The 27,055-nt window shown below is 40.8% G+C and overlaps 1 protein-coding gene across 1 annotated transcript; it reads left to right on the top strand.

The window, feature by feature from the left end:
- The first annotated feature begins 1,371 nt into the window (after positions 1 to 1,371).
- On the top strand, positions 1,372 to 26,811 carry LOC144635194 (TNF receptor-associated factor 6-like). The gene is made up of 7 exons (XM_078494274.1): positions 1,372 to 1,559; positions 3,131 to 3,194; positions 21,284 to 21,385; positions 23,192 to 23,356; positions 24,300 to 24,374; positions 25,492 to 25,569; positions 26,029 to 26,811. The coding sequence occupies exons 1-7, from the start codon at positions 1,414 to 1,416 to the stop codon at positions 26,809 to 26,811; spliced, it is 1,413 nt and encodes a 470-aa protein (XP_078350400.1). The 5' UTR covers positions 1,372 to 1,413.
- The last annotated feature ends 244 nt before the right edge of the window (positions 26,812 to 27,055 follow it).

Below are 27,055 nucleotides of genomic sequence, written 5' to 3'. Positions count from 1 at the left end.
TCGGCCACAATCTTTCCCCATACCTTATCCACGCCGGACAATGAGCGGCATAATTAATGAGTGAGAATGGTATACGATTTCAAGCTTATACATTGTGATAAAAAAATTATGCAATTTGAACAGTGAGTATTTAAATAAATGTGAATATGAAAATTGTTATCAGTAACGTGTGTGTGATGACAAGGAGCTCAAGTGTCTTGGTAACATTCAGTGTGTCTTCGGTCAGCAAAACATTCCCCCTCCCCTCATTCTGCCCACTCCAGAGTCATCAATCGTGTTAACCGTCTCATTTGAAACCAGAGCCAATATCGACAATACCAAAGGGATTTATCAACTTTTTTTCAGAAGGATCGTGATCTAAGGGCCTGTTTACATGATTCCGGAATGACTTTCATTCCGGAACGAAACTCATTCCGGAATGAAGTTCGTCCTGCATTCACACGACAGAGTCGACCGGTTCAACAAAAGGCATTTTTACGTGCGCGGCTTTCGCGCGAGATCAAAACAAGATGGCGCATGTTTCGCGCAAACATGTTTTTGTGCCCATGGATGGCCGTATCTGCAATTATAACGAGTAATTTGACCATAGAGCTGCTTCTTTGGGCCTAACAGTAAATGCTATTACGTTTTTTCGCTCTGAATTCAAACTGTTGAGTCCGTATGCGGTTTCACGAGTTGCGGTTTCATCTCGGAACGAAATTGGTTCTGTGTTTACATGATACCAGAATGAAATGTCATTCCAGAACGAAACTTTCATTCCGGAATGAAAACCGGAATGAACTCATTCCAGAATGACTTGACTTTCGTCTCGGTATCATGTAAACAGATGCAGAGAAATGTAAGGGGATGGAATGAACTCGTCCCGGAATGAAAGTCATTCCGCGCCGGAATCATGTAAACAGGCCCTAATAAAAGCTAAGAAAAAAAATGTAAATTTTTGGCTCGAGATCAGGGACAGCGCTTGCTGAGTTGAACCTTTTTTCATTCTTGAACTCCAAAATTGGACCACCACTGATGATGCGAGCCGAAAGACAATGCAAATTAGTATACTAAACTTGTATTGTCACAACAAAAACATGTATTGTCACAACAAAAACCCTCCACCGGAAGCCAGCCAGTACGGCTCTCGTTTTAATTTTTCGCGCCAAATTTCAGATCTTGAAATCATTTATTCCCACCACAGATAAGCTGTCCTATCAGGATCGTTCCAACTGGCCCGAACGTTTATAGTTTTACATCGTTAGATCACTCTCAGAGTAGAACATCATTTCGATCGCGCGATAAAATATTATATCGATGCCCGCGCACATTTCACGAACTTCCGATCTCGCCATGTGGCACGTGATCACGGAGAATTTGAGAAGTCGATTTTGGGTTTCTGGTTGATAAGGACGAGCAGAACAACCGCGTGGCATGGCTTCTGGTTTTGATGAGGACTTTGTGAACCCTGTGGATGAAGATTTTCATTGTTTAATTTGTCATTTGCCGTTGAGAGAGCCAGTACAAACGAAATGCGGCCACAGATTCTGCAAATCATGTCTCGAGCAGCACATGGAGAGGTTTGTTTGGGTCATGAAATCATGCATGCGAATGTTTTCAATTGTATTTGTTTGAAATCTTCAGGGTTAAACGAAAATAACGTGGGCTCATTCTTTTAAAATCATTTTAAAACTCTCTTTACAATTCATTTGCATATGTAAGACCATTTTATCGAACATACCGTAAAATTCCGGTTATATAAAGCCCTGGGCTTATACAACTTCGTAATATATAGATTTAGGCACGCCTAAAAGCGGAGCTCCCCATTTATTTAATTTTCACTGGAGCTTACAATGTTTTCATTATAGTGAATAAGCGGCCAAAGTACTAATGTTTATGGCGGTTTATAGGTTCAAGACAAATTTAAATAGCTCACGGTTAAACCGAATGTCAGCAGTACGACAAAAATAATAATCTTAAAGCGGGGCAAAATCATTACTCATGGCACGAAAAATTACTTTAGAGTACAGTAAATTATCTGCTTTCTAGCAATAGAAAATAGTTTCGCGAGCCTGTAAAAGTTTCGCAGCAGTTTAGTAGACTCCACAATATCTATTACATTGATATAGGATATATTCAACGTGAATCGCTGAGTCTGTCGGATTAGCTCAATCGGTAAGGTGACAGTCTGCGGATCGGAAGGTCGTGAGTTCAAATCTCAGAGGTTCAAGTTTTCTTTTTCTTTTTTTTTTTTTTTTTTTTTTTTACCCCGTAGCAATAAAATGGTTTGTTTATTATATCAACCCGATTTAGCTTTCGATACTCCTTCATGTACGATGCTGGCTTTACAGATAGACACGAAAGTCATCGATCGATTATGGCTCTCAATGTCCACTTTTTTGGCGGTCGATTACTTTCTACACGTAATTTTCAGCCACATTTTGTTTCATTGCTTCTTGTTTTTCTTTTCAAACCTCTTTAAATTTTAAAGGCCGCCTTTATACGGCCTTCTTGCTTCACTATTTCTACCATCAAACTATGGCGGCCATGTTGCGCGACTCCGTACGTACGACGTACGCGCCCGCGAACCATGCCGCTATCCATGTTGACCATGAAAACTCATTTCGATAGTGTTCCTTCTTTCATGCGTATGGGGCTCTGCTCTGCGGCCCTTCGGGCCGCTGTAGAGCTCCGCTATTAAGGGGTTTTGGGTGGGCTTATAAATGGAGGGGCTTATATCCAGGAGGGCTTATAAGCGGAATGAAAAAAACGTTTCGAAACGGGCCACAAGAGTGTTGATTGAAATACATTTTTAAGTTAAAAACGCATAATAAAGCAACATTTAGCCCTTTTCAGTACTGTCATCCGGCAGAAGGGGGCTTATATCCGGGGCGGGGGGCGGGTGGGCTTATAATCGGATGTATTTTTTTGTTTCCAGGTAGATGGGCCTATAACTAGGGGGGGGGGGGGCTTATAAGCGGGGGGCCTATAACCGGAATTTTACGGTATTTTAGTACACAAAGTGCTCACAATAATAAGTAAATAACAAATAAATAAACCTGAGATGGCGGGGTGCACAGGCTGTAATTTGGTTTCTTCAGGTTGCTGTATGCTGTAGATTATTTTCTTGGTTTTTTTTTGTCTTAAACAGACAGGAGCGGCAGACTCAGTCTTGTGCTTGTCCTTTAGACAGAGAGAATCTGGTCCGTAATGAGGTGAGCTACAGTGTATCTTAAGCTTGAGGGGAGGGTTTAAGGGAAGGGGGGAGGGGGAGAGGGGGGTGATTCTAACCTAGCTGAGATTTTCTTTTTACACATCCTACCTCAGTGCATTTTTGGATGGTAACTAGAAAGTCCACTAAACTGATCAATAGTCCCCATTATAGACAGAGAGGCGTGTTGTCAAATTTCCTGCCTACATGTATGCCTCGCCTCACCCTCTCTGTCTAAATTTGATGGGTGCATTACAAATATACACACATAGGGGAGGCCGGTTCTAGCGCAACTTGCCCAAAACACGTCCCAAATCGGCTTGCGAGCCGCCTGAGCCAGACTCGCCTGGCTCATAAAATTCGCCAGCCTCGTCTGACTCCGCCGTCTCGCCACCCAATTTGGGAGCGTGTTTTGGGCAAGTCGCGTCCAGAACCGGCCTCCCCTATGTGTGTAGGGTCGCAAAGACCCCGCTTATTGGCCGCCCCACCCTCTTAACCCATCAAGCCCGCCAGTCCATCTCACCCAGCACTTTAAAATCGCCTTAAAATCAACTTTTACTGGGCAAATCCAGTGAACAACACACTGGTGCGCTAGGAATAATTCCTATTGAACAAATATTTTTTCTTTAGTATATACAGCAGATGGCTGCTGCAAGATACTCGACAGAGACTTTGCAAGAAATGATGGATGAAAACATTCGTGAATTTCAAAGAAACCCCCAAAGAAATTTGACTTTTTTACTGGCCCACACAGATTTTAACGAATGGCTCCGTGTATGGAAAATGGCAATACCCGAAAATTACGAAAACAACAAAGATCTGTACACTTTTGCAAGAAAAAACAAAAAAAAGTTTTACGATCTTTTAAAAAGCGAAATTGATGACTTACAAATGATAAAAGCCAGCTTTGGGCTTGAAGTGAAGTTTTCAAAAGAAACAAACGGTGTTACTCAGCACATGGAGCACTATTTTAGAGAAAGAGAACCCCAAGTTTTCACAAAATACAAAAAAAAAGAAATAAAACCAAATTTTGACAAATTTATTGAAAAAGCAAAGGGAGAAATCGAGTCTTGGTCAGAAAGAGGCTCAGGCTGGGTTATTGAAAGAATAACTGAGGCGTACATCAATGTTGCGCGTTACCAGCCATTGCGAGGTGGAAATTACTTGCCATTGCCTAAAAACTTGGCAAAAAAGAAAGCAATTATCAACGTTCAAAACAGGGACAACGAATGTTTGAAATGGGCTTTAAAAGCTTTATTTTTCCCTACTGGCAAAGACCCGCAAAGGCCAAGCAAGTACCCCGTTAAAGACGGAATAGACTGGACAGGAATCGATTTTCCAACTCCAGTAAAGCAAATCGACAAGCTTGAGGCGCAAAACCGCCACCTCGCAATAAACGTCTTTGGATGGGAAGATGACAATGTTATTCCACTCAGAATTAGTGAAAAAGAAAAAAGCATTAAACGCAGCAACGTTATGTTAATTGTTTCAGGAACAAATCAGCACTACTGTGCAATAAAAAGACCAAACGCTTTGTTTCATAATCAGGACAAACATGGGCATAAAAAACACTATTGCATGATGTGCTTGACAAGTTTTACAAAAAAAGAAATACTTGAAAACCACGAAAAACATTGCAATGGAGTTAATGGAAAGCCAACAAAAATTGAAATGCCGGAAGAGGGAAATAACAAACTTTCTTTTAAGAACTACCACAAGCAAATGAAAGCGCCTTTTGTAATTTACGCCGACTTTGAGGCATTGTTAAGAAAGATGCAAGGATGTAAACGCGAAACGCCCGAGGACCGCCAGAAGAGAAAAGAACAAGGAGAAGAACTAGAAGACTTGAAGAAAAAAAGCTACACAGACAAGACAGAACAGCACGAGGCGTGTGGATTTGCTTACACAGTTGTAAGGAGCGACGGCAAACACGAAAAACCTTTCGTTTACAGAGGTGAAAACGCAGCCGAAGTGCTTTTGAAATGCCTTTTAAGTGAAGAGGAAAAAATAAGATTTGAATTGTCAAAGCAGAAACGCCTTGTGATGACTCCGGAAGACTGGGAAAACTTTAAAAACGCCGAAGACTGCCACATTTGCGAAGAAACGTTGATAAAAGAAAACTTTTTAGACTCGTTGCCGGTTTGGATTAGAAATGAAAAGGAAAAAACCCTTGATTACTTTGGGCAGCTGCACAAAAAATGTTATTACAAAAAAGAAAAAGAGGCGCGAAACCTTAAGACCGAATATCACTACGAGCTAAAAAGGTTGACAAAAAAAGTACACAAAGAGGCCGCAGAAAACCAAAAAAACTGCTTGGCTTGCCACAAACCGCTTATCCATGAAAGCTACAAAGATGTGGTAAAGGACCATTGCCACATAACAGGAAAGTTCCGAGGAGCAGCGCACAACTTTTGCAACCTGTTAATGCGAATAAATCCAAAAACTATCCAAATACCAGTTGTATTCCACAACTTAAGAGGCTACGATGCCCACCATTTAATGCAAGCAATGTCAAAGATTTCAAGAGAGGCCCAGAAAAATGTAAAATGTGTTGCAAAAAACATGGAAAAATACATAACATTAACATTTGGTGGTCTGCGTTTTATTGACAGCTTAAACTTTCTCCAAGGAAGCCTTGATTCACTTGTAAAAGATACTCCAAAAGAGGCATTAAAAATAACAAAAGTTATATCGCAAAGAAACAGCGAAAAAAACGATGAATTTAAAACAAAAACACTAAAAGAAAAAATAAAAGAAATAGAACAAAATGCTGAACTTCTTTTCAAAAAGGGGAACTATCCGTACGAGTACATGGACTCATGGGATAGATTTAGCGAAACAAGTTTGCCTGAAAAAGAAAAGTTTTACAGCAAGCTGAACGACGAGCACATAACAGACGAAGAGTATGCACACGCTCAGAAGGTGTGGAAAGCTTTTGGGTGCCAGACTTTGGGAGACTACCACGATTTGTACGTTAAGACTGACGTGTCTTTGTTAGCCGACGTTTTTGAAAACTTTCGAAAATTATGCCTTGGAAAGTATAGCCTTGACCCAGCCCACTATTTCACGTTGCCAGGCCTTTCATGGGACGCGCTCTTGAAAAAGACAGGAGTCGAGCTGGAGCTGCTTACAGAAGTTGACATGCACCTTTTTATCGAAAGAGGACTGCGTGGAGGGATTTCGATGGTTAGCAAGAGATACGCAAAGGCTAACAATCCATATGTTGAAGGCTTCGATCCGAGCAAGCTCAAAAAATACATAATGTACCTCGATGCGAATAACCTTTACGGCTGGGCAATGAGTAAGCCACTGCCAAAAAGTGGTTTTAGATGGAAAAGAGTTATGCCGACTGAAGAAGAAATCATGAGGAAAAAGGAGTATGCAAAAACTGGCTGGATATTGGAGGTAGACCTTGAATACCCTGCTGAACTGCACAGCGCCCACAACAGCTATCCATTAGCACCAGAGAAAAAGAAAATAAACGAAGAAAAGTTTTCACCTTACCAGAAAAAAATAATAAAAGATCTTGATTTAAAACCGCCAGAAAGCGAAAAGCTCGTATTGACCCTCGAAGACAAAACCAATTACGTCGTGCATTACAGAAACCTGCAGTTTTATCTGAAACAAGGAATGAAGCTCAAAAAGGTGCACAGGGTTTTGGAGTTTGAACAAGAGGCGTGGATGGAGCCATATATCCGAATGAACACAGAATTCAGAAAAGAAGCAAAAAACGACTTCGAAAAAGCTTTTTACAAGCTCATGAATAACTCTGTTTTCGGGAAAACAATGGAAAACTTGAGAAACCGAGTAGAAATAAAAATAGTTCGGAGCGACGAAAAAGACAAAATAAGAAAACTGGTTGCCAGCCCATTGTATTCAAGGCATGTAATGTTTTCAAACGATTTGGTTGGAATAGACATGCGCAAAAGCAGGCTTTTTCTTAATAAGCCGGTCTACACAGGAATGACTATCCTCGATGTAAGTAAGATATGCATGTATGACTTCTATTACAACCACCTGAAAAAGGAGTATGGACCAAAATGCGAGTTGCTTTACACAGACACCGACAGTCTTTTGCTTGAGATAGAAACAGAGGATATTTACAAAGATATTTATCAAAACAAAACTTTGTACGACACAAGCGACTACCCAAAAGAGCATCCGCTGCATTCAAACAAAAACAAAAAGGTCTTGGGAAAAATGAAAGACGAATGCGCAGGAACCCCCATAAAAGAGTGCATTTGTTTGAGGTCAAAAATGTACTCGATAATGACGGAAGGTGAAAGCAAAAATGAAATTGAAAAAATAAAGAAAGACTTCCCTGAGGCGAAAATAAAAGAGTGCACCTGCGAAGGAAAAAAAAATGCAGGCAATAATGGCAAACGACGAAGAATTGGTCAAAAAAATAAAAAAGAAACATCCGAAAGCAAGCTTGTCCAAATGCTGTAACACGATAAAAGTGGACGAAAAAAATATCAAAAAAGCGAAGGGTGTAAAAAAGTGTGTAATAAAGAAGCAGATAGAACACGAAGACTTCAAAAATACACTTTTTCAAAACAAAGAGAGTTTTCACGAAATGCACATGCTAAGGAGCTATGCGCACGAAATGCATTCTATAGTTGTAAACAAAAAATCGCTGTCGCCTTTTGACTCAAAGCGATGGATAGCGGATGATGGGATACATACAAATGCTTACGGGTATAAGTTTTGCGAAACAGAACGTTTATAGCTTTTCTGAGCCCAAGGGGCTCAAGCACTAAGTGCTTGGTGGTAACTGTGTATTTGGAGGAATAACAAGCAATTCTTCACGCACGAAGCCGCGCTTTGGACCATCGTGCAAGTAATAAAGAACTGGCTGATTAGGTTTAGTAACAGACCTTTCAATGCTGTAGACTTTTAATGACCAAATCGGATCTGTTGCCCTTTTTACGCCGCCTTCCAGCTCGCCAGGTTGGTAGAGAAAGCGCACATTAACGAGAGAGGGGAGTTTTTTTTCTTTCTTGCCAACAGGTCTTGTATATTTTGAGGACGGCTTGGACGAAACAGCCTTTTCTTTGATTGCAGCAGCAGGTTTCTTGCCAGTAAGACTGGTTACTTCGTTGTTCAGAGCGGTAACAACTTCGGGAAGCCTTTTTACCCACGCTGTCGACCGCTGGCCAGATGGCAGGTTCATCTCGACACCGTACTGATAACCAAACAGGCGCCCTGCCAGTGTTTGATTAAAACGTTCAACAATGGCTTGATCTCTGTGAATGTTAACACGCCCGCGCCTAATATAAGTTTTGCGATTTTCCATTTCTTTGGTAACAGCTCCCATGAATTCGCGACCAGGGTCAACTTGAAGCATCTGTGGCCATTTTAGTGCACTTCGCCTGTAAATTGTCTGAAAACCTTTTGCAACCTCAGTTGAATCTTTGGAGGTCAAAGGCTCGGCCTCTTTGAAACGGCTGGCAACGTCAACAACAGTCAGAGCGTATTTGTAAACTTTTCGCCCTCGCGGCAGTTTGTCGTGTGGCAGAAAAAGAAGGTCCGCCTGGTGGACCGCGTTTGGAGTAGAAACATCGAATTTTGGGCGAGGAACGTATCGGGGTGCCGGAAGGTAGATCTGCCAAAGGGCCTGCTTAACTAGCCACTTTTTTGCGGCATCTTCGGAAACCTTGGCGGCCTCGGCTAATTTTTTTATCGCGGCAATTCCTTTCCAGTAGCCCTGGGGGCTATAGTAGACTTTCGAGATCTTTGCATCCATGCGTGTATACAAGAAAAAAAGAAAAGTTTAAAGAAACCGAAAGGCAGCGTACCCAAGTGCAAGCGCGCCAGCGCCAACAAACATCAGTTCACCTTGTTTCTGCTGCTCACTTGGCTGATAAAAGTCAGAGAACTTGGGTTCTTTCGGAGGAATCATTTGTTTGTCAGGATGTGCCTGGTTGTAGAGTTTGAAAGCGTAGTCAGTGTTTGTGAAGTTCTGTTTGGCCTGCTCTTTTATTTCCGCGTTGGTTTGTATCCAGTCGAGGAGCTTGGTGCGGTCTCGAGAGTATTTAGCGTAAGCTGCCTGGTAAGCCTCAAGAGCTTTGTCGTGCCTTTCTTTTTCTTTCAAAGCGGCGTCATCTCCACCACCCAAAGCACGAGCAAGGTAGTTGCCGCCAATGAAAGCAGCAGCGTTTAAGATAGCGCCGCCAGCCATAATAGCGATGCTTGCCATTTTTGAACTTTGTTAATATATTATTAACATTTTTTTAATTGGTGGGGAGAATTTTCTGGTCCTCGAGATACTGTTTAAGTGCAACGCTGCCAGCCATGACGGCTGTGAACTTTACATAGTTCATAAAACTGCTGCTTGGGTCGGATGTGAAGTTTTCTTTTACAACTTTTTTGGCAGCCCAGCCGATTCCGGCGGCTAGACCTGTAATGGTGGCGGCATCCATGAGTGTTTTCACGAGCTTGTTGTCGGACATGACAGTTAAGTATAAAATAAGAAAAAATATTCAATTGAATTGAATATTATTCTTCACCGTTTTGCGAAGCAAAGTTTGCAACTTTTTTACCTTCATTGTAACCTAATTCTCTACCTTTTTTAAAAATTGTATCCTCATCCTTTTGCAACAAAATAGCGGTTTTAACGCAAGTTTTGGTAAATTCAAACCAAAGTAATGCAATACCACCCATAGCTGCACCTTTAACAAGGCCATCAAGAATAAAATCAAGGGACATTGTCGGTATAATAAATGAAAAATAAATATTCAAAAGAAATTTTTTAATCCATTGGACGGATTCCTCTTTTTGGTTGCGGGATTCTCGATGCCGCAGGTGCCTTTGGCACTCTCTCTCTTTCTGAGTTTTCAACACTTTGCGAAAATGTGCCTTCGTTTTTCTCTGTTGTAACTTGAGAGTCAGCAGGAGCATTTCTTATTTTATTGAAAAAGGCTCTGATGTCTTCGCGTTTGACATAAGTTGTAATAATTGTAACGCTCAAACCAAGCAAAGAGATCCATTGGGTTGTGCTTAAACCGCGGGAAGCAGCCTCGGGTGTCTCTTCGGGAGCAGTTACCTTTTGCTTCGCAGCGGCAGATTTCTTTTCTTTGTCTTTTGCAATGATTGCCTGGGCATCAATCGCAGCTTTTTTCTGTGCTTCACGAGCCTGTTTTGTTTTTTCAGCTGCAAGCTTGCCAGCAGCCACTCGCTTTGGATTTTTGGCAGGCTTTGTTGCTGGAGTTGTTGAAGTAACTTGTTTCTGTTCTTCTTGAGCGATCGGAGTTTGTGATTCACGTTGTTCGAGCTCAGCCATTATATAATGAGAAAAAAATAATATTTAAATGAAAAATGCTCAGCAAACTTTTTTGGTCAGCAATTTTTAAGCATTGTTCAGTAATTACTTAGCATTTTCTTAGCATTTCTCAGAAAAATCTTCAGTAGTGTGTGTCTCCGCATCTTTGGAAGCACCTTTGGTGTGCGACTTTGTTGCTTCGTTTAAATCAATGTGCTTTGTTGTTATGAGCGCAGCATTTGCAACGGCAAGAAAGCGGCCGCATTTCAAAGCCAGACCGCCTGCCAAAGTGGACAGCTCTTTGCTGATGATGTAGTCGTTTTTGAGTTCCTTCTGATAATCATTGACGTCCTTGATATTTACGGCCATACCAACGACTTTAGTTACAAGAAAAATAAAGCTGTCAATCAAGCTGTCGGTTGTTTTGGATCCAACGTATGCCTCATATCTCTTGAAGTACTTTTCAACTTCTTTATCTGTCAAGCGCTTCACCTGCTCGTATGTAAGCTGCACACCGATTGCTTCTTTGGACTTGCCTGTTGAAACAAGGATTGCAAGCTGTTCACGCAAAGCAGGAATGTCAGGGCCTTGAATGGATGCCATAGTGCTTTCTGTACTTTCTGGTTCAGCTCCTAGCAGTTCCATTACGGAAGCAAATTCTTGTGCAGCGACATTGTCGCTCTCGGAAGGGGAAGTTGCGAACGGGTCAGCCATTTATTACTCTAAAAAATATGTTCAATAAAAAAATTTTGTGCCGTAAGGGTGGCGATGAGAAATGACAAGATGCGAAAACTTATTTTTTTTTAGCTTTAAAATGATTTCTTTGTAATCCTCATGGGCAAGTTCGCCAGCGTAATCCTCAAAGATTGCCTTCGTGGTCTTGGCAGAGGGGGTGTAAAAGAAAACGATTGCCGCTACATTGTCGCGGAATGAGGCTGTTATGCTTGTCAATTTTTGAGTTAACACCCATATGCTCAAGCCTGCGTGGCGACCAGAGAAAGCAAGTTCCACCAACTCCCCTGTTCGACCTTTTACATCTTTCGATGCAGCACAGTCGTCGAGGATGATAAGCGTGTTCGTTCCCTCAAAAAGCAATCTTGCCAGACTCAACCAAGCTTCAACCTTGTGCTGCTTGCACATGATAACATAAAAGCGAGGATCTTCCTCAGCAAAGCGATAATAAGTCTTGTTGTACACGAAAGTCGGGCAGATGAGCACGATATAGTCAAACTTGCCGCGGAAAGGGCCACAAAGCTGATTGACCACGTACCTTGTTTTTCCTGAGTTCGTTGGTCCAACAATGAGAGCGTTGAAGGGTATATTGGCAGGATCCATGCTTCGCTTTGCGAAAGCTATATCAATACTCAACACTTTTTAATTCTTTATTTAGAATAGAAAATTGTGCATCAGCGATAGCGAAAATGTAGCATTTGACATTCCCTGATCCTGAGGCGGTTCTCTGTATCTCTAAATTTACACCATCCTTTGTGTTCTCCAAACGGAGCCCACTGCCGTGCATGTTGTTGTCGCTCATGGAGCGAAGGTCAATGAAAAGCCCAAACTTTTTTTCTGCATAAAACTTTTTGGCGTTATTAAAGATTTTTTGGTCTGCGTGTTTGCCAAAGAACTTGAGAACTTCCTCCCACATGTCTCTTCCTTCAACGCCCTGACTGTACACCTTATTTGGAACGCCGTTAATGCAGATTTTTACACTTGTTATGTCAGGGTTAAAGAAAGATTCCGTGTCTCTTGCGCCTGCGGCATGGGGTTCAGCAAAAAGAAGTAGAAGACCCTTCAAGGAACGCTTTGGGACGTTTATGCTTTCGTTTATGATCGTATCAGAAGCTTTTTTTACTGTGATCGTTTTGTAATTATGCACATGCTCGTAAAAGAAAGTTTTGCCGTTAATGTAAGTGCTTTCTACTTCTCTTGCAAGTTCTTTGTGATAAATAGCCTCGTATTCGAGTTGGATGTCAGTTAGCTCATACCCAAGTTTTGATGGATCTGTTCCTCTTACAACCACATTTGGACTGTTCAGTTTTATCTCGAAGACAAGCTCGTCTGCGAGTGCGCGCGGATAGAACACGCCATGGTCTTTCAAAATCTCGTGATCAAGCGGGATACGATACTTGCTTCCATAAACTTCTGCCAGCTTCTTTTCCGCGTCAACTCCTGAGGTTTTTTTGTCACCAGCGTTTGAACGGATTTTGCATAAATCCTCGGACTGGATACCTTCAAGAAACATGTTGCTGCGCTTTTCTTCTGGGAGAAAAAGGTCCTCGAAAAGTTTGTAGACGTCGTAAGCGTTCGTATCCTGCAGCTTTTCTCCAGCAAAATTGACAACCATCCTTGAGACAAGCGCCCGGGTGACGTTGTTTACGAGAAAGTTGTTGGCATGGCCGCTCACCTTCAAGTTGAACACAAGAGCCAGGGAGCCTGGCACGAGAACGACGCCTTCTTCAAGCTTTGGCACAGCAACTCTCAGAGTTTCTTCTGGAGACGCTTTATTCGGGTTGAATGTAATGCGATGTCGCACTCTGTCTGCCTTGAGCGCGTTTGGTGTTTTCTCTTCGAACGTTGGACTGTGTCTTTCGCTGACAGCCATTGTATATTTAAATTAAAAAATATATTTATTTAATATAACATGGCAGCAAGCGGTGGCTTTGGTGACACAGATCCTCTTTTGGAACATACAGAAGACCGTGACGACCGTAATGACAACGATGACAGCGATACAACAGGCCCATTCCAACCTGGAGGGGCATCAACGCCCGGACCAAGCGAACAAATACCAATGAGAACTACCACGATGAATAGGCCGCATGAGCGCGGCTCACACACTGCAGAAACCTCTTTTATCGAGGGCCGTGGTAACCTGACAAGGGAATTTCAGATACAAGAGGCTCATAAAACGATCAAATACTATTTCCCAGAATATGATGAAAGCCTTGATTTGACTATAAACAATCGTGGCAAAATCGTTGCGAAAGGGCCTAAAGGTGGAGACATTGAAATTTTTAAAGCAGACGGAAAATCACTTCTTTCTGCTTTCATAAATAGATTTAAAACAAAACTTGGCTTGCCAAGAGACGACTTCTTAGACAAACAAAAAAAACAAAAGGGAAAATTGGAAAAATATATTTCCGATCAACAAAAAATTTCAAAAGATAACTCTAAAGACAGTTCAGAAAGAGCTTTGGCAGAGCGAAACATAAAAAAGAAAAAAGAAGAAATAGAGAAAATTAATAATCGAATAAATGTTGTTGAAAACCAGATACTTGGACAAGAAACAAGAATTCCAGAAGCACCCACTTTACAAGAATTCCAACAACATGAAGCAGAAAGGCTCGAAAGGGAAGATGAAATACGACAAGAGAGACATAAACAAGAAGATATTGCAAACGACGAAAACAGGCCACAAGCTGAAAGGCAACAAGCTCGTGAAAGAGTTGATGACTTGAATCAAGAAATTAATGAAATAGAAAATGAAAGAGAAGAAGAGATCGAAAGATTGTCTTTAACAGACAAATTAAGAGAAAAGGTAAAAGAGATTTTCAAAAAATATGGCTTCACAGTCACAGCTGTTTTGCTTGCAGTCGGGACCACTATTGGTGTTATTGTTCACTATCTTTCAAACGGTTTAAAAGATGTAGCAAATGGTGTTGGAAACGGTCTTCAGACACTTGGCAAAAAAATTGCAGGTATTCTTCCGGGACTCCTTGGCGCGATTGTCAGTTTCGTGTTTCGCGCGGCCGGCCAGGTAATTAGCTTTCTCGGCAAGAATGCTTGGCTTTTGATTGTCGGTGTTGCTATCTTTCTTATCGAGCGAGTTACAAAACGAAGCGAGCGCTAAGCGCTAGAGGGCGCGAAGCGCCGGTGCCCCTTAGGCACCCTCAAAGTGCTCGGCTGACTGCAAACGCAAAAATAACAGCACCAGCAATAAGGTAGGCCTTGTTTCTTTCGTGCGCTGTATTTTCAGTGTCTGGCTTCTGCGTTTCGTCTGTTTTTGACAGAGTACCCGCTGAAGGCGTATGTGGCGCCGGCTCTTTTTTTGCAGCTTTGTGTATCGGGTTTGACGAGCGCGACGCGCTCGAGCTCTTCGAGCTCGGATGACTTGTTGGTCTATTGACTTTTGATGGCCCACCGCTCATACTTGTTGCGCCCACTTTTTTTGTAGAGGTATTAACATCAAGATTAACCCCTAGTTTCATTCCTCCTACCGCCTGCTTAAGCTGGTTGTTGTAACCAACAACGCTTTCTGTATTTATTACCATCCTGGCTGGCATAAGCCAGGCACCTGGGCAGACGGCAAGGTTAAGACGAACCTTAGCCTCATCAATGGCGAGTTGGTATCTTTGGACCGACTTTGCCAGATCAGGTTGCCTTATAGCGTCTTCAACCAACACGAGGAACTCACTTTGCGCTTCCTTTGCACGGCCGCCTGTGCCAAGTATGCTACTTCGAACGTTGACCTGCGAACCAAGAATACAATAAACAAAAGCCTCTATCGACTGGTTTACTCTCGACAAACCTGCTTGGGTCAACCCTTCCGCGGCGTTAGGACAAAACCAGTCTGCCTGTGCATATGCAGCGTCGTCTGGCTCGATGTATTGAATCAAGTTACCTTTGCTTGCAGTTCCACCTTCATCCGAAAATTTATCGTAATCGGGGTATTTTGCTCCAGAATTTTTCGGACCAATATTTGAGATCCAGATATAAACGTCACCAAGTCCGTGGTTTGCGCCTCTTGTGAAACGAAAATCGCTTGACGGGTCGACACCGAACTCAGCGCATATTCTTTTGTACGAAGCCACGTCGTACTTGTTGTCGAACTGGCTAAACGTTGGGTCGCCAGGCAAGGCGCTTACGCTCTGAATTCCCCCCATCTGAAACAATATTCGCCTGATTGTGAAATAAACGTGAAAAAGGTAAAAATTACGCACAACCGGTGGCAAGCTGAGAGCTGAGTGCTCTTCATCAAAAATCTCTCGACCGATCCCACAACCTGTTGTCGCGCACCAGACCGCAAAGTTTAGTTGTTGAGGCCAGTAGCCCATATTTTGGCTAGCAAGCCACCTTTTTGACTCTTTTCCTGATGTATGCTTCAGTTTTGTTTTTTGAAAAATCTCTCTTAATTTAGTTGTGAAATATTGCTCTGGTGTGACGTAGATGTTGATTTTGCTGTTAAATATTTTTTTCAAACTCGCCGGTGCGGCTTCGTGAAATCCAACCGCGGGAATTGGCAAAGATGAGCCTTTTGCGCCGCTTGGTGACAGCTGTTGTGGAAAACCGCCTGAAATTTGATTTACCCCCAGTGCTTTTTTCATATCTGGGCTCCAATATTTGCTGTCTGAGCCAAAAACATTTATCAAATTGCCTTGCTCTGCCTTGTAATAAATGTCTGCCGTTGCTGTGTGGTTGTACGCGAACTCAACCTGTGCAACAAATTTTGTTCGGTCAGCGTTTGGATATTTTGCAAGAAAAGGTTTCCACGCATTGTCTTTTGCCGCTTCAGAAATTGTAGTTGCTTCTGGGGTTTTCATCCACTTCATAAAATCTCTTGTTTTCGCATCCATGGTCCTCTTTTATATTAAACATTTTTTATTTTTATTTAATATAAAAATGGTTGTGCTGACTGTCACCACAACAGAAAATCCTCACACTGTGAATTTCGATTATCCTATTCCAAAACCGAGCTATATCAGACTTCTGTCATCTCATATCCCTAACTCTTGGTTTAATCTTAAAGAAAATGGATTTATCAGGTTTTTGGACGATCATGAAAAGCCTGTCGATGTGCCCTTTCCGGCTGGTCATTACACTCTCAAAAGGTTGGCAAGTGAATTGAAAAATAATTTTTCCAAACATCGTATTGAATTGCCCACAGATATTAATACTCCACTTGGCCAGCTTGTAATCACAAATGCCCAGTTTAAAAAATTAATTGTTGATCCAAATATGTCTAATTTACTACTAAGAAAAAATTATACTTCGCATTTGGAACATGAAACTAAAATAAAAAGATTAAATTCTCCCACAACTTATTTCATTCATTGCGATTTAGTTGACAGAGAACAGAATCTCTTTAATGGTAAACCATCTTCTGTTTTAGCTTGTTTCGACATCCGAGGAAAGGCTTACGAAAACATAAATTACAAAGGTGAACAGCCCAATGTCTTGCGTGACGTTATGGCTGATGCACAAGTGACATCTCTGACTCTTTCGATTAGAGATGAGAATGGAAATCCATTCGATTTTAACGGCTCAAATCTTACATATGAGCTGGAATTTAATTAAATTAAATACAAAAATAACTTTTATGTATAAGACCATGTCATCTGCTAATGTTCTTCCGAGTGCCCCTGCTTATGGTGTAAGCGAAGAAAACAGCGTAAAACAAACACTGTATCCAGCTTTGCCAAATCAACCAGAAAACTTTAGGTTAACAAAAATCAATCAAATTTGTTCGGATTTTGACAAAGAAGTTGCTAAATACCGAGCTGTTTTGAAAAAGTATAAAAAGGTGAAGTCTGTTTTCCATTATTCCGCAATTTCAATGGGTGGTTTGTCCAGTGTTCTCTCTGCTTCCAGTCTTGGCACCGCGGTAACGGTCGTTGGTTTGCCGGTAAGCGTTCCTCTCGCTGCATGTGCTGCCATTACAGGCGTTTTGTCTGCCGCTTTCACTGGAGCAAGTAAAAAACTTGAACCAAAAATTTTGAAAAATAATGAAATTACTTCGCTTGCTGTTGCCAAACGTGAAACTGTCAATAGACTTGTTTCTGCCGCTCTCATTGACAATAAAGTTGATGACAAAGAGTTCCAAATTATTTTGGATGAATATTCTCGTTACATGGCTCTCAAAGAGACTGTTCGCAGGCACCTTTCAAAAAATTTAAGCCAAAAAAAGCCATCTCCACAGCCGGACATTGAGAAATTGAGAAATGAGATAAAAAAACAAGAACTGGAGAAATTAAAAAGACGTCTTTCAGCCGAGTCGAAATCAGATTTGAGAAAATGAACGCTGGATTTAATCTGACTGTTCAAAAAAATAAAATAAAGCTGTAGCGAACAGCGTGAAATTGCGTGACCCACAGCGGCATGCAAATTTTTGTGCGTGGGTGTCGGGAGATTACACGAATGATATTTTTAGACGTTGTAATATCATGACTCATCGCCAATAACAAACACCAGCTGTGAAAAAGCGGTTACTCTGTAACTTGGTGTTTGTCAAATTCCCTCTCTACTACTGTTTCAATCAGGAGTCTTTTCTTTCAATTTCTGATCTTTTGCAAGTTGATTCTCGAATTTTTTGCTTTAGCCGTTTAAAGCTTGATTAACACATCGGCTTGTTTACAATCATGTCGCTTCAGAATATTCTGGACTTCCGGTACGTCACACACACATACCAAACATGCCGATTCGCCATTGATTTTCAGCGTTTTAAAATTTTATTTTTTTTTCGTGAAAAAAAAAATCACTGCGAACAGGAATGTCAGATGCGATTTGGAATGTCCTTTCTATTGTGCGATTTGGTATGTGCTGTATAAGCAAAAATAATTTTTACGCAGGATTTTTTTTTTCACTTCTCTGGTTGTTGAAACAGTTCAATTGAATCTGATCTATCTTATAAAATATTATTTTTTGGCTTTTAGGTTCCAAAATTTGGTTATGGTGTTTGCTTAAAAATACACCCCTGACGCCATTTCTATTTATCGGTTTATATTCTAAAAATGCACCTATGACGGCATTTCTATAACTTAGCTCTACCATCTAAAAGCTCCTATGATGTAATTTTTATTTATTGCATTGTCATTTAAAAATACATAAGTGATGTCATTTTTCACTCTGTCCAACACGTCAAGGGGGGTTTCCCTTTTACCACGCACTTGCAATATTTCACGGTATATTTTCACGTTAGTCAAATTAAATATTGTTGTTGAATAAATCATAGCTCGCAAAACGCACATACAAAGAGTTTCAAAATGATCGCTGTGTTCCATGCAATTTTCTTTATTTTCACCGAACTGTTTGAGCCTGCTTGGCAGAAGAATGTCAGAAGAATAACATATCAAGTCGTTAAGGCGATTGAAAAAGCAAAACAGAATAAATCACCCACCGATTGAGTTGTTTTCCGGCTAAAAATATTCAAGATAAAAAAAAAAACAATTAGATTACGTCAAGGGGGTTTTCCGTTTCTTGACAGCAATACACCCACGCAATCAAAGTCATTGTGTTGTGACTTTCTGTGTTGCTGCAATAATTTATGCACTCACAGGAGCGTGCAAGTCTTGTTTAGCTTGTTAAAACGTTTGCGACATAACTGCTGTCAAGTTTTTTTAATTTTTCAATCAGCTCGTCTGTTAAAAAGATTGTTATTTGTTTTTCATTTTCTTTAGTTTTTTTGTAGGTTGTAAACGCTTTTCCACGAGATCTTTTCAAGTTTTTCTTTACATTCAAGTTAATTTCTCCAGTTCTCCCTCTTCCCATCTTCGTTTACTCAATAAGAGCAATTGTTCAATTGAAAAATAATTCTGGCGCGCCAATGCCGCTCTCGATTTTTTGCGTGCCATAATTAGATTTTTTTTCAAAAAATAAAAAAGTTTCAAACTCAAGTCTTTTTGTCAATTAAAAGTTTGTATTTATAAGGTAATAATGCAACCAAACAACGACTGGTACACAGTGGGGTCAAGTGAAACTGCTTCGGGAAGTTAAAGCAGTCAAAGGCCTTTTTTTTGTTACTTGTGGGCAGAGGGGTGGGAAAAATAAATAAACAAAAACGAGATAGAAAAGGATTTTGGGGGGTTTGTCGAAAGGGGGTGGGAATAGGAATTATTCCTAGCGCACCAGTGTGTTGTTCACTGGATTTGCCCAGTAAAAGTTGATTTTAAGGCGATTTTAAAGTGCTGGGTGAGATGGACTGGCGGGCTTGATGGGTTAAGAGGGTGGGGCGGCCAATAAGCGGGGTCTTTGCGACCCTACACACATAGGGGAGGCCGGTTCTGGACGCGACTTGCCCAAAACACGCTCCCAAATTGGGTGGCGAGACGGCGGAGTCAGACGAGGCTGGCGAATTTTATGAGCCAGGCGAGTCTGGCTCAGGCGGCTCGCAAGCCGATTTGGGACGTGTTTTGGGCAAGTTGCGCTAGAACCGGCCTCCCCTATGTGTGTAATATATTGCAAATACTGTGGGCATGGTCAATCATGATTGATCAGTGTTTGATCAGGATATCCAAACACCGTGAATAGAGTTAAAAATACGACGTGCAGCGGAGTATTTTTGACGAAATTCGAGGTGTTTAGATAGCTGATGAAACACTGTCTTGCGTGTTTGATAAATCTTCTCAAATTATCAAAACAAAATCTACAGAGTAAACAAAGAAATAAGACCAGGTATCCAAACCTCCTTCACGGTTATGATTTTCTTTGTTTTAGCTTGATGAATTATTAATGAGTTTGAGAACGTGCTTTGAATTTCAAAATCTGATCACTAAAATGAGGTACTATGATAAAATGATATGATCGCACAACTGTGGACCATTAACAGACACAGGCCTTCTGACAGGGTGCGGGAAAAAAAAGAAAATTGTTATTTTTAACTTAGAAATAAGAGCATGAAATTTGTTTTTCCTGAATAAAAACGTCCTTCACTTGAATAACAAAAATAAACCCTGTTTCTTGAGGAGAAGTTAATGATTTTCTGTCGCCCAAAGTTGCAGCGCTTTTGTTTGTCAATTCGAAAATCAGTCCGTTTGCCTTTGCAAAAACATCAAGTTCCGACAAATTGGCAGACATGTCAGTGCGGCGGTAAATTTCTTCGGTGTTTTGTCTTTGCTATCGGTTCATATGTATATGTATATGTTTAAAACTGAGCGAGGAAACAAACACGTTAGAGAGAAAAGCGATATTTTGTTTTGGAAGGAAACATCATATGGCAACACAAAGGAAACACGGCGACACACTGCGTTATCTTCAAAAGCTATCGCGCCGACAAGAAAATTTTTGCGTTCACTACATTTTTGCCAAACACTCGAAGTTTGTCACGGAATGCAAAGATCTGATCTGACTGTGTTCTTTTTATCGATCTATAACTCACGTAAATATTTTGTCAAACCTCTGTGTGATTGAGCGGCGATCAATGGGAAAGGAATATATTTTTTTCACTTTGAATCACAAAGCCATGTGGTGCTGTTTAACAGAGTATCTGATTCGTCATTTGCAAAACAATAATGCCGCAAATCGCCAATGAAAAATAAGATTAGACTAAGACAAGAGACTAGTAACCAGGCCGGCACGGAGCTATGTAGACGCCTTGTTGTTTTTATATCCGCTCGCGCTGTTCAGTGGCCGAAAGCGGCGGATTTCTGGATTGTTTTGCGAGGTAAATAGCCTAAATATAGCCTTAAAAGCTTCTTTAAATCTTGTCAATCAATGGGAATACCGATTTAATTAGATTTTTAACAAAATCTTTCCATATTGTGCGGGATTTTGCAGATTTTCAGAAATTGTGCGGGATTGTGCGGCTTTGACTGAATTGTGCGGTCCCGCACCCGCGCACCCTGTCAGAAGGCCTGCAGACAGCAGCATTTAGTGATTACTGTAGTTTCTGTGGATTGAGACTTGCAGACATAGCTCAGTATTTTTTTCCTCGAAAATAATATTTTTAATTAGTATTTGGGATTATAAGTAATTAATTATTACTTATGTCTATTACGTATTATTTTAGTAACTTGATAGGTTCCATTTGTGATCAAAATACAATCTTTGTCTTAGTTCAAAACTACATAGTACTGGTAAATTGTAACTTTATTTGTGTAATGATGATTTTCTTGCAGGATATTTTTCCAGACAAAGCAATGGAAAGGAAAATTCTTTCTCTTGCCATCAAATGTCCAAGTGAAAGTTGTGAATGGACAGGGGAACTGAGGGACAAGGAGGTAAACGTTTATTCCTGTACTGATGAGTAAATTATTTTTGAAGGAAAATAGGAGCTTCCATCAGATTTAAGTCTGATCAGCGATGCAAACATACAGTGTAGGAGTGCGTTTGAAAACTCAAAATTGCCTGCAAGAGTTGACTTCCGGCAGAGATTCCAACCCTCCCGATTTGATGCGTTGCCTCCCGCTCTCCCGATTTTTATCAGATTCTCCTGACTTATCTTGAAATTCTGGAAGCAAGAGAAAAATTGCTAATCTTTAGTACTTTTTTACGATCTAGTTGTAGCAAAAGTAAAGTAAAGCACCATAAAAGTTTGTGAAAAGAATAAAGGCCGTATAGAATTGGGCAGTTCCAGAAAATATCCATACACCACGACGGACGGCTTTTTGGAATTCCGAGGGCAAGGGGGGGTTCTTTGAACTGGAATTCCGAGGGCATGGGGGGATACTTACGATTGGAATTCCGAAGGCATGGGGGAGTTCCAGATCTTGGATTTCCAAAGGAGACAGACAAAAGTGTGTTCCTTGAAATGCTAATTTTGTGGATTACTCATTTGTAAATAAAGCACGAACTGACGACCGCGTCGCAGAAGCAGGATACAAGAAGATACAAGACAAGTATCGATCGATCAGGCGTGTGTTTGCGTTCATTTACAAAAGAAAACCAATAAAATGTGGGTTGTACATCAAGCTCCAGAGGCCTTAACGTTGATGAATGTCTTCATTCACTCTTTTTTTTTGTCAAAGCGGATCCACAACATATTCAGCACATTCAGTGGAGCGCGAAACTATTTTGCCACGCTTCGAGACGCCATTTTGAAGCACGTGGGATTGGGAGCGACTGCTGACCCCGAAGGCTCAAATTCAAGATGGCGGATATGTCAGTGCACTCGATCGTATTATCTTCCGAAAGTACACGCGTAACACGATATTCTTATTTTAATGTTCTGTACCAGTTTGGAGCAATCAATGTAAAGTTAATGTAGGTTGTATCTGTTGAACAAGAGTAAGGAGAAAAATCTTATTTTTTTTTACATTTTCATCGCAGCCTCTGTTACAGATTGAGTCATTTGAAATAATTTGATGTAAAATACGCCAAATTGGGCATATTTGCGAACCCTGCCGGGAATTGTAAAGGACTTAAAGAAAAAAGGAAAAATCCGAACGAGAGGGGGGGTTAAGGATTATGGAATTCCGAGGGCATGGGGGGGTAACGCATTTTGGAATTTCCGAAGGCAAGGGGGGGTTAAAATATTGAAGCCGTCCGTCATGGTGTATGGATATTTTCTGGAATTGCCCATTACTCAGAAATGATGTCAAAATGCCGGAAATGAGAAACCTAAATTTGCAGACTTTTCCAGTAGAACATACCCCCAAACCCCCTAGAAGCTCTCACCTTCAGTGCTAAAAAGAATACTCCCTATTTTCCTTCAAAAAGGGTTGGAATCTGAGCTTCCGGTAACTTAAAAGCAAGCGACATGCATTGGCCTAAAAATGCTCATTGGTTGGTATGTAATGGACTCAGTGGATCAAGTGATCTGGGCTGAAACACTGGCCAGGGTCACTGTATGAATTCTGCTAAAATTTAATATGGGCAAGGCACTTTGCTCTTACAGTGCCTGTCTCCACCTAGGAGTAAAAAGGGGTAGAGGGGAGCTGTTGGGAAACTAATATTTTCACCAATTTCTATATCTCCAAAGTAACATAATACCAGAACTGTTTGGTATAGTTTGTAACTAAGGAAAATTAGTATTTTCAACAGAGAGCCGAGGGGGTTAATAATATTATTGTACTTCTCTCAAACAGAATCACTTGACCTCCTGCCCTTTCAAACTTGTTTCCTGCCCCTATGAAAACTGCAAAGCAATAGTGGCAAGGAGAGACATTGAAGAACATGTCACTTCCACGTGTAAATGGAGGATTGTACAGTGTGGTCACTGTGATGAGGCACATGCAAAATGCCTTGAAAAGGTAAATACAGGTGTCTGCATGCAGTCTAATGTCTGTAAGGGTTTATTCTTTTTAATGTGGCTAAATATTATGTAGCTAAAATATAATTTAGGCAAAGTTAAACTTGAGCGGAGCTGGCCAGCGGTCTCCGCCGTTGCTGCACGTGGCCTACAGGGAGGCCTTTGGGGCTTTGCAGGGCCCCCTTTTGTGTTTGCTATCAGCATTGCCTTCGCATTATTGCCTTGCTTGCTTTGCAAAGTACTGCTTGCTGATCATATTGGATCACTTGCTGTGGATTTTTGCTCCCTCCGTACAGCCCTCTGGGTAGCGGGCAGTATCGGTAGTATATATGTTTCTGTGTCAGGTAGGTATTACCATAGGTAAGTGTCTCCACTGCGTTTACTCAGTGTGACGGTGTCGGTTAGTGGCTGCTCTAGGAGTGGTTCCCGCTGCCAGGGTTGCCATGGATACCTCCTCTCTGCTGCTTGCAGCTGGCCCCCCACTAACTGAACCTTTAAGGCACCAGCTCCCAAAGCTCATCATTAGCGATGAGTTTAATTAACCCAAAACTTTCGAAAACTAAGGTATGCTGTAAGAAGCCAAATGAAAAGGGTCATTTCAGTTTGGTCTGACTGGAAAATTTAGGACCACCTGTGGACAGGTCCACTTTGATCAATCACACCAGTCGGGCCGAAAGTTACAGTTCCACTTTAACAAACCAGTACCTTGCCTTACTTCACTTCAGTAGATTCTTGCTGATGTGGCCTGGCTGGGAAAGGAAATGCAAACTAAACAGAAATGTCTTTATTAGTGAGTTATTACTATACATTTTAAGAAGACAAAAATGTTAAACATGTTCTTCATTGAGATTCATTATTGAATGTGAAATACACCCGAACTTTTTTTAAAAGTATAGCCAGTGATAAAAGTGTTATATATGTGACTGTTTTTTTTTCTGTTGAAGGAACATATGGGAAAGTGTAAAAAGTTGCCTGTGGACTGTCCAGATGGGTGTGGCACAGTTATTGCGAGGGAAAAGGGAAAAGCTATCATGTAGCCGCATTTGACACAGACAGTCTTAGACAGTTTCGATATATTTTTCAATTTGTCTATTTTCAATCCTGAAGCTACTTAAAACACTGACACAATCTGGGAAGAGAACAATACTACTCTCCCATATTTTGTTCAGCACAATATTTACTACCATTTTCGAGCGACCGTGAAAGGCAAACTTTTTTCCGCGTTTTTTCAAGGGTAAAACATTCAAGTTTGACTAGACTAACCATTGCGTTTTTCAACTGAACCAATTAACGTTTGGAGCGTCAACATGTCAAGTTTGACAGCTCCGCCGGTGTGTTTCTGCACATGAAACAATGGTTTTGAAAACTTTTGCGTCGACTTTTTATATTTCTTCAATGAATGTCGAAAGCAAAGGGCGGCTTTACATTTCTGGCAATTGTTGTGACAGCGATCAGTGATTGTTTATTTATTTTTTTTATTTTGAGAGTATTTTTTACGTTAAACAACGTTAAATGGTTTACTTGTAAAACGCGACAGTTTGTCTAGACAAACTTGAATGTTTTACACGTGAGAAAATGCAGAAAAAAGTTTGCCTTTCACGGTCGCTCGAAAATGGTAGTAAGATGGTTGAACTGTGCCACACTGATGAGTGACAGTGTGACACATCATGACAAGAATGACAAATTGGATACCAGTGGAACAAGTCTTGGGATAAAATCCGATTCTTCCAAGCTGAATTATGCAAATTTTATGAAAAGCTGCCTGACTGGAAAATCTTAAAGCTGGGGTGGGTAAAAAAAGGGTTAATTATTGTGCATTAATGTATATGTGAACTAGGAGCTGCTAGCTGCATAACCTCTTTTAGGGGTAGTGGGTCGTGGGGAAAGAAAGCTTGCCATGACAACTCCGATTTTCGATTGCCACCCCACAAAATCCCATGGCACTTTAATTAGTCTGTATTCAGGGGTGTCAAATTTTGGCCAATCCCATTTTTCTACATAACTGGTAATGAAACATTAAGCACCATGTTTTGATTAAAGATGCCAAAAGTTGTTTAATTTACACCCCTCAAAGAAAGCTTTGCCATAGGCTACATGTACATTTACATGTAAAACATGTAAGCCATTATTTTTCAGATTTCAGACCATTTAAGGGAAGATTGTCCATTGACAGAAATATCATGTCCATATTATGAGATGGGTTGTAACAAAAAGGTATGAAATAAAAAAACGTTAAGTTTTGTTTTAATTCAATACTTTGTAATGGACTTGTATCAATTAATTTTTTTTTAATTTTATTTGTTTAAAATAGTGTCTAGTAAAGCTAAATCCCTTTGACACTAGATGTATGCTTAGTTTTTTATTGACTGACTGGCCAACCTACCAACTGGTTGATCGCACACGATTGACATTTTCATTGCTGTTGTACCCTGATGAAGGGAAAGTCTGAATCATATTTTGTTTTTAAGTACCGACTGATCATGGCCTCATTGTGCAACCTCAGCCTTTTGAAAGTTTGGTTTGATATGAAACTATGAAGCCATTAGCCCCCCCCCCCCCCCCCCGCCATCAAATTCCAACCTTTACAGGGCTGCCAGCCCATTTACATTTGATGTAAAGGGGTAAAGGAAAGAACGGAATTAGTCATTGAGTCTCGCTGTTTGTTTCCTATAGATACAGAGAATACTACTTGAATCGCACCTAGAGTCTGCTGCGAGAGTTCATCTTGACTTTGCTTGTGTGAAGTTACACAGAACGCAGAAAGAGTTTAAAGAAACAACAAGAAAACTAGAAGAAAGAGTCGACACCCTGCAAAAGCAACTTGAAGATAAAGTGGACGAAAAAGTTTGTGCTCTTCAGAAGAAACTTGAAGAGAAAGTTGGTGCAGTTAAGGCAGACCTGACATCAAAAATAGACATAAACAATTATGTTCTTGATTTTAGGATTGATAGAGAAATCAGCGAGATAAGAAGAAATCAATCTGATCAGAAGAAACAATCAACATCTTTTATTTGGAAAATAAGCGGGATTTATAGAATTTTGAGAGAAGCCACGAGAAACACGAGCGTAAAGAGTGAGCCATTTTTCACCGAGCCAAATGGATACAAGCTGAGAGTGCTCATGAAACCAAATGGTGATTTGTCAAGATCTGGTAAGACCGGGTATGTTTCCTTCTTCCTTGTAATCATGAGAGGTGAATACGATGCCATATTGCCCTGGCCTTTTGAACGTACCGTGACATTTAGATTGATTGATCAGCAAGAAGACCCAGACTACAAGGAAGACGTCATCATGGAACTCAGTGAAGAAGATAACCATGCATTTCTCCGGCCCTCAAAAGAGGAGAATGATGGTTACGGCTTTCCAAAGTTTATATGTCACGATAAAATTCGAAGAAGGCGATACATTGTGGATGATACTGCATTTTTAGAAGTTCAGGTCAGCCCCACGTCTTGATGTTGTGAAACATTATGAATTCACTGGTGTTACCGGTGAAGTCAGCGACCAGTGGCATTTCTATATTATGTTTAAGTTAAATTCAACAGTAATTACTATGTAGACAGAGCAGTTTTTGATTGTGTGTAGGAAGTAATCATGTGCTTTCTTAGGTTTTGTGTTTCTCTTGCACTCAAGCAACGTTCTCTATTTTTTTCGCCTTTGATTCCAGCTGCACGCTTTCCCGCCCTTGGCACTAGTTACA

The sequence above is a fragment of the Oculina patagonica genome, chromosome 13, assembly GCF_052425735.1.
Source record: "Oculina patagonica isolate OP01 chromosome 13, crgOcupat, whole genome shotgun sequence".
In the NCBI taxonomy this organism is placed as follows: Eukaryota; Metazoa; Cnidaria; class Anthozoa; order Scleractinia; family Oculinidae; genus Oculina; species Oculina patagonica.
This window is presented reverse-complemented; position numbering and strand designations above follow the sequence as displayed.